A 17156-nucleotide genomic window follows, 5' to 3' on the forward strand; every position below is an offset into this window, starting at 1 on the left:
TTACATTGCAGTGTCCATATGAACTGTAAAACTCCCTGCATAATTATAATAAAGTAATTTATATACATGAAACAAGTGGAGCAGTATGGCAATTGCCATACCGCTACACTTGTGAAAGTAAAATCTGTTGGGCTCCTTTTGGCATCAAGACAATTATTCTTATTGCCACCTTGCCAGACAGGACACTGATAAAAAAAAAAAAAAAAAGAGAGACATGCGCCATCCAGTGCTTAACACTAAATTCACATTTACTCAGTCTAACTATAAAGTGCACACTATTCAATTCAATTCAATTCAGTTTATTTATATAGCGCCAAATTCACAACACATGTCATCTCAAGGCACTTTACAGTTCAACCAGATCAAATTGATACAAAGTTTTCTATCTAAGGAAAACCAGTTGATTGCATTGACTCATTGACTCAAATACAATCCCCCACACTAAGCATGCTTGTAGCGACAGTGGAGAGGAAAAACTCCCTTTTAACAGGAAGAAACCTCCAGCAGAACCAGGCTCAGTGTGAGCGGCCATCTGCCGAGGCCGACTGGGGTTCAAGGAGACAGAAGCAGAGATACAAAAAGCAGCTGTAAAAGGCGGCCCCGTCCAGGAAACACACAGCCAGGCAGACGAGCTCCAAGGCAGCTCCCATGCCAGAGGACGAAGAAAGCACATCCACTCAGTCACGGTCAGAGAAACAGGACCACACTGGAAAACAGGCCGATCTCCAACATCTATAAACAAGGGTGTTGATAGAAGCAGCACAGCTGATGTTTCTTTCCAGGATGACGTCACAGCCAAACAGGAACAGACGAGGCAAAGCTACTCTGAGGAAAAGCAGAGAGAGCAGAAGGTTAGAGATTGAACTAACAGATTCTGCAGAATAGGAGAACAGAGAGAGAATGAAGCAGAATGATGAAATGGGGGTCCCTATGTCCTCCAAAAGTCTAAGCCTATAGCAGCATAACTATAGAGATAGCTCAGGATAACCTGAGCCACTCTAACTATAAGCTTTATCAAAAAGGAAAGTTTTAAGCCTAGCCTTAAAAGTAGACAGGGTGTCTGCCTCACGGACTAAAACTGGTAGTTGGTTCCACAGGAGAGGAGCCTGATAACTAAAAGATCTGCCTCCCATTCTACTTTTAGAAATTCTAGGAACCACTAGTAAACCTGCAGATTGAGAGCGAAGTGCTCTGTTAGGAACATAAGGAACAATCAGATCTCTGATATAAGATGGAGCTTGGCCATTTAAGGCTTTATATGTGAGAAGGAGGATTTTAAATTCTATTCTTGATTTAACAGGAAGCCACTATTCACACACTAACAAAAAGGTCAGATGACAACTTGCATATAAATACCAAGACTGACATACATTGTTATAAGGGAAGCTGTAAAATTCAATTCAATTCAATTCAGTTTATTTATATAGCGCCAAATTCACAACACATGTCATCTCAAGGCACTTTACAGTTCAACCAGATCATACAGTCAAATTGATACAAAGTTTTCTATCTAAGGAAAACCAGTTGATTGCATTGACTCATTGACTCAAATACAACCCCCCACACTAAGCATGCTTGTAGCGACAGTGGAGAGGAAAAACTCCCTTTTAACAGGAAGAAACCTCCAGCAGAACCAGGCTCAGTGTGAGCGGCCATCTGCCGAGGCCGACTGGGGTTCAAGGAGACAGAAGCAGAGATACAAAAAGCAGCTGTAAAAGGCGGCCCCGTCCAGGAAACACACAGCCAGGCAGACGAGCTCCAAGGCAGCTCCCATGCCAGAGGACGAAGAGAGCACATCCACTCAGTCACGGTCAGAGAAACAGGACCACACTGGAAAACAGGCCGATCTCCAACATCTATTAACAAGGGTGTTGATAGAAGCAGCACAGCTGATGTTTTTTTCCAGGATGACGTCACAGCCAAACAGGAACAGACGAGGCAAAGCTACTCTGAGGAAAAGCAGAGAGAGCAGAAGGTTAGAGATTGAACTCACAGATTCTGCAGAATAGGAGAACAGAGAGAGAATGAAGCAGAATGATGAAATGGGGGTCCCTATGTCCTCCAAAAGTCTAAGCCTATAGCAGCATAACTATAGAGATAGCTCAGGATAACCTGAGCCACCCTAACTATAAGCTTTATCAAAATAAAACTACCAATTTCAATTTAAAATGTTTGGATAATTAAATAATTATCTTATTAATGAGAATATACTAGAAACCTCAGGATAAGGCTTATCTAACTACTACATTTAGAAGTCGAACAGAATAAGGCAAGGTCCAGCCTTAAGTGACTGGGTCGATTCTTCATAGAATAACTCTAAATGCTTCTATCCAATGGGTTAACATGACAGGAGTGAGGCTGAAGTATTTGTAGAGTTACAGTGAGTTTGACAGACTTCCTAAACCAGGGGTAAAAGAAAACATAGATTATTGGATTTATACAAGAATTAATGTAAAGCAACCAGATCCCCCAAAAACTCTCTGCATCAGTTTGTTTATTTTCACCAATAAGAGAGTAGCAAAAATAAGGACAGAAACAAAAGAGAAACACTATTACAACAACACCGAGAGCTGTGGCTGCTTTTCTCTCAGACTTCTTAGCCGTTATACGAATTGAACCTTTCATAGTGACAGCTGTAATATGAGACCTCATGGCCCGGGCCTGAGACACAGCAACCACAAAGACTCTTATGTACAGAACTATGATGACTGTAATTGGAGCAATGAATGTCAATATGACATCAAAAGCTCCTTGTAATAGATCTATATATGATATACATTCTCCGTAGCAGGAACTATATTTTTCTGGATATTCTATGTTCTCCTTGAGTATCAAACCATTGTAGAAAACAGAGGATCCCCAACACAGACAAATACAGACCTGAACCCTTAACGTAGTGACTTTGATGGGATAAGACAAAGGCTCACAGATTGCCACATATCGGTCTACTGATATAAGCACCATGTTTCCTACAGAAGCAGATGTAATTATTTGTGCAGTATACTTAACCATTCCACACCCAAAACTTCCTAAAATCCAACAGCCTCCTATCGTGGTTATCTGAATAGGCATCAGCAGGAGTCCAACAAGAAAGTCTGAGACAGCCAGTGAGAGGAGAAACAGATTGGTGGGGGTGTGAAGCTGCCTGGAACACAATGAAGTGATATAATAAATACATTTTTTAATATCTAATAACAACAAAAAAATAAACATCAAAATAGAATGTTCAACACTTGTGATCAGGCTGAGCCTTGTAAAAAAATAAAGTATGGTATTGGTTTAGAAGTAGGTTCAGAGCAACAGGTTTGGATCACATTTGATAAACATTATAACAGATACTATTTACTGTATTAATATAAAACATGTTTAGTGCCTGAAGTGGGATACTGCAATGATGACCAGCAGGTTGAGGGTCACAGTTATGAAAGAAATACATGGGAGCAGAATGAAAAGAGAAATGTTCCCAGCATGATGCCTCTGCTGCTTTCTGCAAGAGTTGTTGATTTGTGGAAAACAGAGTTCCTCTCTATCAGTTTCCATCATTAGCACAATTATCAGAGGAGGGCAAACAACAAACTCAGATCTGGTTGCTCTGAGACCAAATATGTCTCTAGTAAAGCTGCTTTAGCTTAATCCTCCCACTTTGATTAAAATTCATACATAATCATTAATAATGCACATGCTCCTATACTCAGAGGTGTCAAGTAGCAAAGTACAAATACTTTGTTACTGTACTTAAGTACACTTTTTAGGTATCTATACTTTACTCCATTACTTATTTTTCTTCCTACTTCTAACTTCTACTCATTACATTTTCGCACAAGTATCTGTACTTTCTATTCCTTACATTTTTAAAACAAATGTTACTCGTTACTCTTGGCTTTGGTTTAATGTTTATAAATATTCATTTCACGTCATGTGCGCCATTCAATGCAGATCATTGGCTCCATCCACATCTAGTGAAAACTAGTGTAATTGGATGAATCATATAACGCAAACACTCATTGGTTAGCTAAAGGAAATCACCAGAAGCAAGCAGGTGTTCTTCAAACTGTAAACGTGAAATGTCTATGCAATGCTACAATGTCGGATTCAGAAAAAGATGTTAAAATGTCCGGCGAGAGCGTATCCGGAGGTGGAGGCGGAGACCAACAAGACCTCCCTCATCCTTGGCCCTATCTCAAAGACTTTTTCTAAATAGTCGAAAAATTGAGCTTTCACTTCATATAGTGGCATCTGGCTGTTTTTTTTAAAGGTTACTTTATACTTTTATACTATAAGTAGTTTTTGGAGCACATACTTTTTCACTTTTACTTGAGTAAAGAGGTCAACTTTTACCAGAGTGTTTTTAAACTGCAGTGAATATACTTGTACTTAAGTAACAAATGTGTGTACTTTTGACACCACTGCCTACTGTATACTGTACATTACACAGTTGCAGCACATGTATATGTGTATTTACAGCATGTTTTGTCAGTTAAATTAACTGACTTTGGGTTTTCCCAGGTCAAATCTAAGCTTAACCTTGTTTTGGAAACTCCATTTGGACCACTTTGGCTACGTTAACATTGCAGGCCTTAATGCTCCATTCTGATTGTTTTGTGAAATCCAAATTCTTGCGTTCTCATTCACATTTCCAAATATATGTGGCTCCTGTGTGAAACGCATTTGTATGACGCAAGTGTACCACATGCTCAGTAGAGGATATAATGATGTCATAAGCCAGCGTCGCTGTTTTTATGGAAATAAACATGGATGGAAGTGCTGGAGCGCATCTAGCGATCTTTCCCAACCTTAAATACACAATCATTTTAATATGGTTAAACATAAATACTGCTCTCATTATTCTGCGTAGGAAGACACAGAATAATGAACTTTGTGTGGTATTAATGGCTTACAGGTTGGATGACGGTAAACACGTAATTTGTAGCCAACATTTGGAAGAGCAGCCGATACCACAACGTGACATCACAAACTGGTGGGGGGGAGTAATGTTCTGTGACAAACATGGATGTCTCCAGTAAATCCTTAAACCCTTAATTCAAATAAAATTACTCTTAATTTAAACAATTATAATTTATTGAACAGTATGTAATAATTTCATATTTTAAGTACTCTCAGAAGTTTGATTTCTGAATATGACCAATTTTTTCCTTTAAACTGGGACGCAGACTGCCTAAAAACAGTGCTCTATTACCCATTTAGCGGAATATCCAGAAGTGCAGCCAAATAGACACCAAGCCTGGATATTGACCTGAAAAATTATTCCATGTATCTTCTTTAAGCCAATAATAAACACAGAACTTAACACAGTATTGCTTGAAATCAGTGTTTAATGATAAATGATGCATAAAGGAAACCTGTTTGTTCAGAATGGATAGGAAAAATGAATTAGGGTTTGTACATATTTTGTGATTTGATTTTAAAAACATGTTTTACTTATTGCTTATATTCACTTGGCTTGACTGAAAATAGATGTTCCACACAGACATTATAAGACAATAACTCAAAACAGACATTTCAAAACCTGTTGGGGGATAAATTTAGAACCTGTTCCAGTCATGAAATGGGAATGTTTCGGCTGAGAAGAGATCGGAACAATAAATAGTTGTATGCAAAGAACTATAAATAAGAGTTTTCTGAATCAAAGTTTAAGCATGCTTGAAATACTTGATCCATGCTATCATATTCTGATTTACTAATTTATTAATTTATCATTAATATTTTTGTATGATCCTCTTCTAATGTTTTTATATGTGGTGTGAATAGCCAAGGCTCTCTCTGAGACTTTCATGAAATTCTGAAAAGACAATCAAAGAAAACTAAAAATCCATTGATACGAGCCTTCTCTGAATTAAACTTCTCATATAGAGTAAACACATCCATCCATCCATCCATCCATCCATCCATCCATCCATCCATCCATCCATCCATCCATCCATCCATCCATCCATCCATCTTCTGTCAAGCTTCATCCCAACTGGGGTCATAAGGGGACTGGTGCTTTTCTCCAGCTGTGAACAGGCAAGAGGTGGGATACACCCTGGACAGGTCACCAGTCTATGGCAGGGAAACTAACAACAACCAAATATTTCTAAAGAATAAGTCATACTTACATGACTTTGTATAACATGTTGTAAGGCAAGGCAAGGCAAGGCAAATTTATTTGTTAGCACAATTCAGTACAAAGACAATGCAAAGTGTTTTACATGATTAAAATATAGGGGAAAAAAAGAATCAAAGCAAGTAAGGAAAAAAATTACAAAATAAAAAAAATAAAATAAAAAAAATGCAGAAACAAAAAAGAATATTAAAAACTGTTGGACTAAAGAAAATGAAAAAGTTGTACTAATGATTTTTCAGTTGAACTGTTTAACTAGTTGTGTCTCATTTGCTTAAATGTGCGGACAAGTTTCATTGTACAAAAAAACTGAAAACATTAAGTTTATGTGGAGTTTTTTACTTAGAAAAGTATGTACGGTAATTGAACAGATTATGTTAGAGTTAAAAGGTTAAAAAGAGACACATGATGAATTAAATAAATGACTGATAAGTATAATGTTGAGCCACCTTTAAGTCTGTATTTTCCCTTACATTTTACCATTTGATCTTAAAACATGGATGGATGGATGGATGGATGGATGGATGGATGGATGGATGGATGGATGGATGGATGGATGGATGGATGGATGATGGATGGATGGATGGATGGATGGATGGATGGATGGATGGATGGATGGATGGATGGATGGATGGATGGATGAATGGATGGATGGATGGATGGATGGATGGATGGATGAATGGATGGATGGATGGATGGATGGATGGATGGATGGATGGATGGATGAATGGATGGATGGATGGATGCTTAAAACGTTCTTGGATAGCATAGTTGGTTCAACAGTCTAAAAATATAATTATAAAACATCATTTCATTTCTACAGATTAAAAAAGAATAAAGCATAATTGTCACACACCAACAGTTATCAAAAATTTTATTTTGCTTTTTTATTTAAAAAAGCTTAGGGTTAACAGTAAATGTTTCTATCCTATGGGTTTGCATGGCAGGAGTTAGGTTGCAGTATCTGAAGAGTTAAAATTAGTTTAACAGACTTCCTAAACCAGGGGTAAAATAGAGCATAGATTATTGGGTTTAAACAGGAGTTAATATCTAGCAACCAGACTCCAAATGAAATCTCTGCATCAGTCTCAACATTTTGACCAATAAGAGAGTAGCAAAAAAAAGGACAGAAACATAAGAGAAACACAATAACAACCACGCCTAGAGCTGTAGCTGCTTTTCTTTCAGACTTTTTAGCCGTTATACGAACCGAACCTTTTATAGTGACAGCTGCAATATGAGACCTAACGGACCGAGCCTGAGAAACAGCAACAACAAAAACTCTTATATACAGAACTATGATGATGGTAATAGGACCTACAAATGTCAAAATGACATCAAAGACTCCTGGCAATAAAGCAATGAAAAATATACATTCTCCATAGCAGGAATGATATTTGTCTGGATATTTGATGTTATCCTGTAGTATCATACTATTATAGAACACAGAGGATCCCCAACACAGACAAATACAGACTTGAACCCTTCTTCTAGTGATTTTCATTGAATAAGACAAAGGCTGACAGATGGCCACGTATCGGTCCACTGATATTAGCACCATGTTTCCTACAGAGGCAGATGTAATGATATATGAAGTGAAATTAAACATTCCACAGCCAAAGCTTCCTAAAAGCCAGCAGCCTGCGATCTTTGTGATTTGAATCGGCATCAACAGGAGTCCAACAAGAAAGTCTGAGACAGCCAGTGAGAGGAGGATCAGGTTGGTGGGGGTTTGGAGCTTCCTGAAACATAGCAAAATAATATGATAAAGTCATACAAAAATGAAATATTCTAGTATTAAGAATTATTTTTATATGTAACAAAATGATATTCAATACTTTTATGCTTTAATGCTAAGCCATGTACTACAGTACAAACCATTACTATTAATTTAAAGTAGATAAGGAGCAACAACTGTAGATCACATTTACTGAGAATTACAACAGGAGTTATTTATTATAAAGATAAACATTTAACTTGAATCATGTTTAATGTACAGTGCCTGAAGTGGGAGACTGCAATGATGACCAGCAGGTTGAAGGTCACAGTTATCAGAGAAATAGTTGAGACCAGGATATAAAGAAAAGTGTTCTCAGTATGACGTTTCAATGGCTTTCTGCAAGAGTTGTTGATTTGTGGAAAACAGAGATCCTCTCCTTCCAGAGTTTTCATTATCAGAGTAATCAGCAGTGAGATAAACAGCAAACTCAGCCCTGGTTGCTAAAGGGCTAAAACGGTCTCTATTAAAGCTTCATTATCTTGCTCCTCCTACAGTGACTTGCAGTCATATGTAATCATTTAATACATTTACTCTATGCACATGCTGACATTTATTGCACATTTTCATGCCCTTTTATTTTCTTACATCATGTGTTTTAAGTGGATATACATGATTTTCTCTCTATTCTTACTTCTAAATGGAAGTTTCAACTTTTTTTTTTTTTTAATGTCATTTGGACCTAAACTGCATACTTACCAACTTTCCTGATTTATGCAGGAGACTCCCGATATATCATGTTAAATCCTGCCGAGCTCCCGATCAGTCATTTCTTCTGCTAATCTCCTGATTTTCCAGTGAATAAAAACAGTCAGCTTGTGGGGGACATATCCGGGTTGCAGATACTGTGACATTTCACTGCACAAGCTCAATAATCTGTACACTCATTGATTTATCTCTGCTCTTATCAAACTAAACAATTAGTTTTTTAAGTTACATTTTGGCCAAGTTTTCTTTTTTTAATTGAATGAATGCGTTTGAAGTTCCAGTTCAGTGGCATGCTGCACAATGGCACATTTTTTAGCACTGTGGCCTTGCAGCAAAAGGTTCTGGATTCATTTCCAGACCTGGGGTCTTTTTGGATGGACTCTGCATGTTCTCTCTGTGCATGTGTGGGTTTTCTCCAAGTACTCTGGCTTCCTCCCATATTCCAAAAACATGACTGCTAGGTTAATTGGCAACTCATTTGCCGTGTGTGTGTGCATTGGCTGTACATCTTTGTGTGTATTAGTTTTGTCCTGCGACAAAAAAAAATCACAAATAATTACCCCGTGGGCCACCACACCGATGATTTAAAAAAAAATCTCCCTAATATAGCATACACTTCCTTTGCACTTTTATGCATTTATCTTATTTAATATTTAAGAAAATAAACTTTGAACTGTCATGGGTTTTTCTTTGAACAAACACCTAACAGATTCTCTATTAGGACAAAGAATTAAAGTGTGATTCAATCTCAAATCATGGTCGAACAGATAAATATAGTATGAAAACTTTTAAGAGAAATATAAGGAATTTACAACTCACAATAATTAAACTCCATGTTTAATTAGTCCTGTTTGGTCCTGTTTCTCTGACTGTGACCGGCTAGATGTGCTCCTCTCATCCTCTGACATGGGAGCTGGCTCAGAGCTTGTCTGCCTGGCTGTGTGTTTCCTGCATGGGGCCGCCTTTTACAGCTGCTTTTTGTATCTCTGTTTCTGTCTCCTTGAACCCCAGTCGGCCTCAGCAGATGGGCGCTCACACTATGCCTGGTTCTACTGGAGGTTTCTTCCTGTTAAAAGGGAGTTTTTCCTCTCCACTGTCGCTACAAGCATGCTTAGTGTGAGGGATTGTATTTGAGTCAATGAGTCGATGTATTTAACTGGTTTTCCTTAGATAGAAAACTTTGAATCAATTTGACTGGATTATTTGGTGAACTGTAAAGTGCCTTGAGATGACGTGTGTTGTAAATTTGCTATATCTAAAAAAAACTTAATTGAATTTAATTGAAACTAAATCTGCTTTATCTGCTGAGGGGCAAAATGAGGAAAACAAATGTTCAAACTTTTATTAAAAAAGCAATAAAAAAATAGGCTGTAGGAAGTGACATAATCTGGATAGGATGTAGAGCGGGTGGCTTGTGCAGATTCCCTCAGCAAGGTTGAATATGGAGGAGCAAATACCGGTTGTGGAGGATAAGACCAATTGTCATCAGAATTCTTGAATGGTTGTCTAGTTTCATGTATAAATCCTGATGACAGTAAGTCATGGAGAGAGAACTGGCAAGTGGCAGGTCTACCTTGGAGTCAGAATCCATCATGTAGTGATCCAGTTCCTTGAAATACCTTGGATGGGCACACACACTCAAAAGGGTTAGAAACACTGTGTAACTGAGGTTACACAGAAAGGAATGGCTAATGGCTGGTTCCAAATACTGACAGTGGGAGGAGCAAAACAAAGCAGCTTTAATAGAGACTGCTTTGGTCTCACAACAATCAGAGCTCAGCTTGCCTCTGTAAAATTTTCTAATGATGGAAACTCTTGAGAGAGAGGAACTTTGCTTTCCACAGCTCAACAACTCTTGCAGAAAGCCATTGAAACGTCACGCTGAGAACACTTTTCTTTATATTCTGCTCTCATGTATTGCTGTGATAACTGTGACCTTCAACCTGCTGGTCATCATTGCAGTCTTCCACTTCAGGCACTGTACATTAAACATGTTTAAAAATGTGATCTACCCTTGTTGCTCTTTTTCAATCTAAACAGTATGTTTTTATTACTTGGCTCAGCATTAAAACAGATTTGTTATAAATTTGTATTTTAAAGGATATTGCATTTTCAAAGAAAAAAAATTATGTTGGATTTTTTTGTATGACTTTATCATATTATTTTGCTTTGTTTCAGGAAGCTCCAAACCCCCACCAACCTGCTCCTCCTCTCACTGGCTGTCTCAGACTTTCTTGTTGGACTCCTGTTGATGCCGATTCAAATCACAGAGATAGGAGGCTGCTTGGTTTTTGGAAGTTTTGGCTGTGCAATGTTTAATTATGCTTCATATATCATTACATCTGCCTCTGTAGGAAACATGGTGCTAATATCAGTGGACCGATACGTGGCCATCTGTCAGCCTTTGTCTTATCCCATGAAAGTCACTAGAAGAAGGGTTCAAGTCTGTATTTGTCTGTGTTGGGGATCCTCTGTGTTCTATAATGGTATGATACTAAAGGAGAACATTGAAGATCCAGAAAAACATAATCCATGCTACGGAGAATGCATATATCTTATTGATCTATTACCAGGAGCTTTAGATACCATATTGACATTTATAGCTCCTGTTACAATCATCATAGTTCTGTACATGAGAGTGTTTTTAGTTGCTGTGTCACAAGCACGGGCCATGAGGTCTCAAATTACAGCTATCACTATGAAAGGTTCAGTTTGTATAACAGCTAAGAAGTCTGAGAAAAAAGCAGCCACGGCTCTTGGTGGGGTTGTGATTGTGTTTCTGTTTTCTTTCTGTCCTTATTTTTGCCTTTCTCTTATTGGTGAAAACATAGAAAATGAAGCAGAGTCTATCTTGGGGACATGGTTGCTTTACATTAACTCGTGTATAAATCCAATTATATATGCCCTATTTTATCCCTGGTTTAGGAAGTCTGTTAAATTAATTCTAACTCTTAATATACTGAGACACAAGTCATGTGATATAAACCCAGTGGACAGAGGCTTTTAGGGTCACCCTTTTCATATATGAAGATAGAAATGAGTAATAGTTGGTAACCGTAAGGTTTATTCTTCAATCTGTAAAAGTTAAATGATGTGCTTATAATTGTTTAATAAGCCATAAAGTATCATACCAACTCTCTCATCTCATAAACTACATAATGTTAAATATTTTTGTTGTTTAATCTGTGAAGAAAATTGCACGCATAAAGGTTATGCATGCAATTTTCACTTATGAGCATTTTTTTTCTTTCATCATTATCACACGTTTTCACTAAAATGAAAACAAACTATTTAAGTACAAAATAAACTACCAATAAACTCCTTGATTATATTTTCATATCTGTCTAATAAAACAAATCTGTACATTTCATTTAAGTCTATACAAAATAAGACACAGTATACCATGCCAGTCAAATGAGAAAATTGACCGTATTTTAATGGGAGGTTCACCAGGGACCTCTTTTATTACCGTAAATCCTCTAATATAGGATGGGGCCTTTATTTCACTCAGGTACATCTTGGTCCAGGCCATTATTGGAAGGAGGCCAGAAGGCAGGCCTCTATTTCTATTTGAGCAAAACAGACTACCAGTGGAATTAATAAGAACAAGATTTTGTGTCTCTTTGAACCTATAAAATACTAGGTTAATTTATTGAAAACGTACAGTTACCATAACGGTATACAGAACATTATTCAGACATCTTCCAGCAGCTGCAATTTTTCTGCACGGCAATACGAAAGAAAAAAAAAGACACAGAATGGAATCTTGGCCAAACTAACTTGTGAAACAAAGTAAAAGAAATAAAATTAATGGAAACTGTTCTGCCATCACAGTGAAATTTTATTTGAGGCAGGCTAAGTGGAAGTAGGCTACCAGTATCGTATATTTCAAGGGAAATTCAGAACAAAAAAGGCCAATGAAATTCTATTATAGCGCTGACTGGTTACCACCAGACTAACCGGTAGTCACATTTGTCTTTCAGATCAGAACGATTGTGTAAGGCCACTATGATCTCTGTGCAAGGATGGGACTTTCCATGCTAATGGCTTTGATTCATTAGCAAACATTGCCCCCCTGTGGTACTTGTATGTTACTATCACAAGTTGTTGAGGACTGCCCAGGAACATCGTTGGTTCTAATTATAGCCCCGGCCTGTATAAGAGTCCGGCCATTATTTACTTCCACCGACAGGCCATTATTAGAGGCGTGGGCGCTAATGGAATACAGGCCAATATTAGAGGATTTACAGTATGTAAATATGACTTCATGTGTATAGTTTATTGTTTTGGTGTAGGTTTGTATGTATATTAATTTAGCTTCTTTTTCTTAATAATCTCTTTTCATGGTTCCTTCCTTAAAGTCACCTGAATTGAGTTTGGTATAACATGCTGTTTGTTCTTTTTAGTGTTAGAAGGTGTTGGTGTTCACAAGCTGAAGATCAATAAAGCCACCTAAAGGTCTTTTTTGTCTTGCCTCTCCATTAAATATTGGGCATCCGCCGGTCAAGCTGACGGGGAGGAAAGGACTGGGGCGCTTACTGCACTCCCAGGTAGCCAGCTCCCTTGCTGACTCCAATAGGCACGCCCCCAAGAGCCCCCCTGGAGAGGGGGGTCCCCACCAGTCGCACCGTCATAGCCGGGGGGCCAGGGACAGGTGGCAGGGCCCACGAGCCAGCCAGCCACTAGGGCCAACACCGCCATCCCCCCTATCCTGTCCATCCAAAGAAAGAAAAGAAAAAAAAACCTGGCTGGCCAGCCCCCACCCCAGACAAAGCTCTCACCAGGGGGCAGCATGGACCAGGACCAAGACAGGGAGCCTGACACAAAGCCCTTCAAACATGCACCCCCCCCCCCCCCCCCCCCCCACCCCGCCCCCGCCCCCCCCCCCACCCCCCTCCCCCCCAAACTGAAAACATTCAAACCACTCACTACACAAACGACGATAGACATCCAGGCTAGGATCATTCCCACTCCACCTCCCTCCCCTTCCCCCACTAGCAGAGTGCAAACCCCTGAAGGGGTAACCCCTGAAGGCATCTGCCATAAATGTTAATGTCCTTACCCCGCCACCAGCTCAACTGGCCCCGAGACCCCCCAGCAAACCAGAGGCTCCGGCAGGGCTGGGCAGCCGGGCGTACGCCGGCCCAGACCACAAGCAGCATACCCCACAGAACCCGAACGCCCGATTCTCCACTGGGGCAATCGCCCAAGGGCAATGCACCCGAGGGACCCAAGACCCCTGGATCCACCCCGGACCCACCCAGCGGCAACCCAGCTACCAGTCCAGTAAAACACGTCCGCCACCACGGAACCCCCCAAGAGCACTGCAAGCAGCCACTGTAGGACACCCCGAGGCATACCAGGCCCCGCCCCGATAGGGGCAACAGACTCCAGGGTCAGATCTGCCAGGCCCCCCATTCCAAGCATCCCCAGAGCCCCCTGGGACCACTGAACCAGCCCATGCGCCCCGCAGGACACGCCCCACAGCCCCCCACTACACTAAGTGATGGAGGCGATCAAGGGAGCCCAGAGAGATCGGTCTGATGGGGATGCAGAAGCTGTCTCAAGATTAATATGATCCAACAAAAGATCTCTATACTGATTGATGCTGAGTTTTTCCTTACTTTTCCAATTCATGAGGATAGTTTTCTTTGCGATACATAATGCAGTGAAAGCCATGCAAAAAAAAAAATTTTTCCCAGAGAGCTTCCCTCAAAGTCACCCAGCAAGCAAACTGATGGGTAAGGTGAAATTTCACAACCCAGGCACAGTGATAAGTCCTTAGATACCTGTACCCAGAACCTCTGAACCGGGCTGCATAACCATTAAGTGTAAATATAATTATCAAGTTGATTGCCTGTGCACTGTGGACAGATATTAGATTGTGCAAAACCCATCTTGAATAATCTTTGACCTGTATAGTGCACTCTGTGGAGGATGTTGTATTGTATTAGTTGTAAATTTTAACCAATTTATAAAGAAATTGCCAAAACCAAATTTATGTAAAGTAGCAAATAATAATTTCCAGTTTACTTTATCAAATGCTTTTTCTGCATCTAAAGACAATATGTAGGATTTTATATTTTTGCTTTAGGAATAATCTATTAAATTCAGCCTTCTGTGCGTGTTAGCGGCTGACTGCCTTCCTTTAATGAAACCAGTTTGATCTGGGTGGATTATGAGAGGAGTGACTTTATCTAATCATTTTGCAAAAGCTTTACAGATTATTTTAATATCCGCATTAATTAAGGATATGGGATGATAGCTGTTCAGAAACATAGGATCTTTGCCTGGCTTAAGCAGGAGACTAATGGTGGCAGAATTCATATTAACTTGGAATTCGCCATTTCCTTGAGTTTCCTGCAGTATTATGTGGAACGTTGGGGCCAAAATATTCCAGAACTCTGTAGGGAACCCGTCTGGACCTGGCGCTTTATTTTTTAGCATGCTTTTTAATTCTTCCTGAACTTCAACTGTTGACAGCGGTGAGTCCAGGGTCATTCTTTACATAACTACACTAAATACAGAGAAAAATAGAGGCTTTGTTCCTATTAAGGATATAGTGTGTTCTAAGCCATCACAAGGTCTGTGTTGAGGTCAAAATGGCATTCTCAAAGCAAAATAAAACTTTTGTTTTTACCAGCACAATCCGGGGGACAGTAAATTTAGTCAAAACACATACTATATTTAAAAATCCAATAATGCATGCAATTGTATATATGCCAGTATTTGCATACAATGAATGTATTTAATGCTTACATGTGATGTTAATGAACGTGGGAGGAGTGAGAAAAAGCAGCTTTAAAAGAGGCGGCTCTGCTCACACTGTTCACACTTCCTTTGCTAACTTGTCTAATGATGGAAACTCTTAATGGAGAGGAACTCTGTTTTCCACAACTCAACAACTCTTGCAAGAAGCAAGTGAAGCATCATGTTGAGAATACTTTACTTTACATTCTGCTGTCATGTATTTCTTTAATAACTGTGACCTTCAACCTGCTGGTCATCATTGCAGTCTCCTATTTCAGGCAAATGTTTAAAATTGCATATTTGACATATTTATTATGAATAAGGCTTGTTGTAATCTTTAGTATATGTCAATCACAATTGGTGCTTTTTATCTATTTCCACATCAATAGCATACTTTATAATACATAACTTAGCATTCAGATTCAGGCATTAAAAACTGCACTTTGATATATATGGCAACATGTTTTATTATTTTTCATAATTTTAGATTTTTTGTATGACTGTATCATATTATTTTGCTTTGTTTCAGGAAGCTCCAAACCCCCACCAACCTGCTCCTCCTCTCACTGGCTGTCTCAGACTTTCTTGTTGGACTCCTTTTGATGCCGATTCAAGTCACAGAGATTGGAGGCTGCTGGCTTTTAGGAAGCTTTGGCTGTGGAATGTTTAATTATACTGCATATATCATTACATCTGCTTCTGTAGGAAACATGGTGCTAATATCAGTGGACCGATACGTGGCCATCTGTCAGCCTTTGTCTTATCCCATGAAAGTCACTAGAAGAAGGGTTCAAGTCTGCATTTGTCTGTGTTGGGGATCCTCTGTGTTCTATAATGGTATAATACTAAAGGATAACATAGAATACCCAGACAAACATAACTCCTGCTACGGAGAATGCGTTTTTTTCATTGAACTTTTACCAGGGGCCCTTGATGTTATATTAACATTTATTGCTCCTATAACAGTTATCATAGTTCTTTATATAAGAGTGTTTGTTGTCGCTGTGTCACAAGCTCGGGCCATGAGGTCTCATATTACAGCTTTTACCACACAAGGTTTAGTTCGTTTAACTGCTAAGAAGTCTGAGAGAAAAGCAGCCACAGCTCTTGGTGTGGTTGTGATTGTGTTTCTGCTTTGTTTCTGTCCTTTTTTTTGCCACTCTCTTTTGGGTGAAAACATAGAACATGACGAAATTGTTTTTGGAATATGGCTGCATTCCTTCAGCTCTAGTATAAATCCAATAATATATTCTCTATTTTACCCCTGGTTTAGGAATTCTGTCAAACTCATTTTAACTCTTCAAATACTGCTCCCTAACTCAAGTTATATAAACCCGATGGATAAAAACATTTAGTGTCACCGCTGGAGTTCCTTTGAAACAAAAAATAAAGAGGACACAAAGTTCACAAACCAAAGGGGTGTAATGGAATCATTGCCAAATTTCACCATTATAAAATTTCATAGATTTGAAAAACACTATGAAGAAAGCAGCAGGTGCCAACAGGTCTTCATAGCAGGCTGGGTAGAGGCTGTAGAACTGTTGTGGGAGGATAGGGCCAGAGGGAGGTGCAAAGAAAACTTTTTTGTAACCAATCTTTTAATCTTAATTTGTAATAATGTACAAAAAAGACGATTCTGATCAGTTATGTTGAAGAAAATGAGTGATTGGTGAAAAATGAACATTGTAGCCTGTATGACATAGGTAATAATTTAATAATAATATTTGGACTGTATTAATCTCACAATAACCCATCCCCATGGGGAGCAGTGGGTTGCCACTGTGAGGTGCCCAAGGAGCA

The 17156-nt window shown here is 39.0% G+C and overlaps 4 protein-coding genes across 4 annotated transcripts; 2 read left to right on the forward strand and 2 right to left on the reverse strand.

Annotated features, from left to right (window-relative positions):
* Positions 1-2316: 2316 nt before the first annotated feature.
* On the reverse strand, positions 2317-3543 carry LOC119794074 (trace amine-associated receptor 13c-like). The gene is made up of 2 exons (XM_038301421.1): positions 3374-3543; positions 2317-3145 (listed from the first exon to the last, which is right to left on the reverse strand). The coding sequence occupies exons 1-2, from the start codon at positions 3541-3543 to the stop codon at positions 2317-2319; spliced, it is 999 nt and encodes a 332-aa protein (XP_038157349.1).
* Positions 3544-7049: 3506 nt separating this feature from the next.
* Positions 7050-8293, reverse strand: LOC119794075 (trace amine-associated receptor 13c-like). The gene is made up of 2 exons (XM_038301422.1): positions 8124-8293; positions 7050-7863 (listed from the first exon to the last, which is right to left on the reverse strand). Exons 1-2 carry the CDS (start codon positions 8291-8293, stop codon positions 7050-7052), a joined length of 984 nt encoding a protein of 327 aa, XP_038157350.1.
* A 2113-nt stretch (positions 8294-10406) lies between these two features.
* LOC119794088 (trace amine-associated receptor 13c-like) lies at positions 10407-11806 on the forward strand. The gene is made up of 2 exons (XM_038301440.1): positions 10407-10581; positions 10785-11806. The coding sequence occupies exons 1-2, from the start codon at positions 10409-10411 to the stop codon at positions 11611-11613; spliced, it is 1002 nt and encodes a 333-aa protein (XP_038157368.1). The 5' UTR covers positions 10407-10408; the 3' UTR covers positions 11614-11806.
* A 3658-nt stretch (positions 11807-15464) lies between these two features.
* LOC119794076 (trace amine-associated receptor 13c-like) lies at positions 15465-16711 on the forward strand. Its single transcript, XM_038301423.1, has 2 exons — positions 15465-15634; positions 15886-16711. Exons 1-2 carry the CDS (start codon positions 15465-15467, stop codon positions 16709-16711), a joined length of 996 nt encoding a protein of 331 aa, XP_038157351.1.
* Positions 16712-17156: the final 445 nt, after the last annotated feature.

Source organism: Cyprinodon tularosa, unplaced genomic scaffold (genome assembly GCF_016077235.1).
Source record: "Cyprinodon tularosa strain WSP-4 unplaced genomic scaffold, ASM1607723v1 ctg467, whole genome shotgun sequence".
NCBI classification, from domain to species: Eukaryota; Metazoa; Chordata; class Actinopteri; order Cyprinodontiformes; family Cyprinodontidae; genus Cyprinodon; species Cyprinodon tularosa.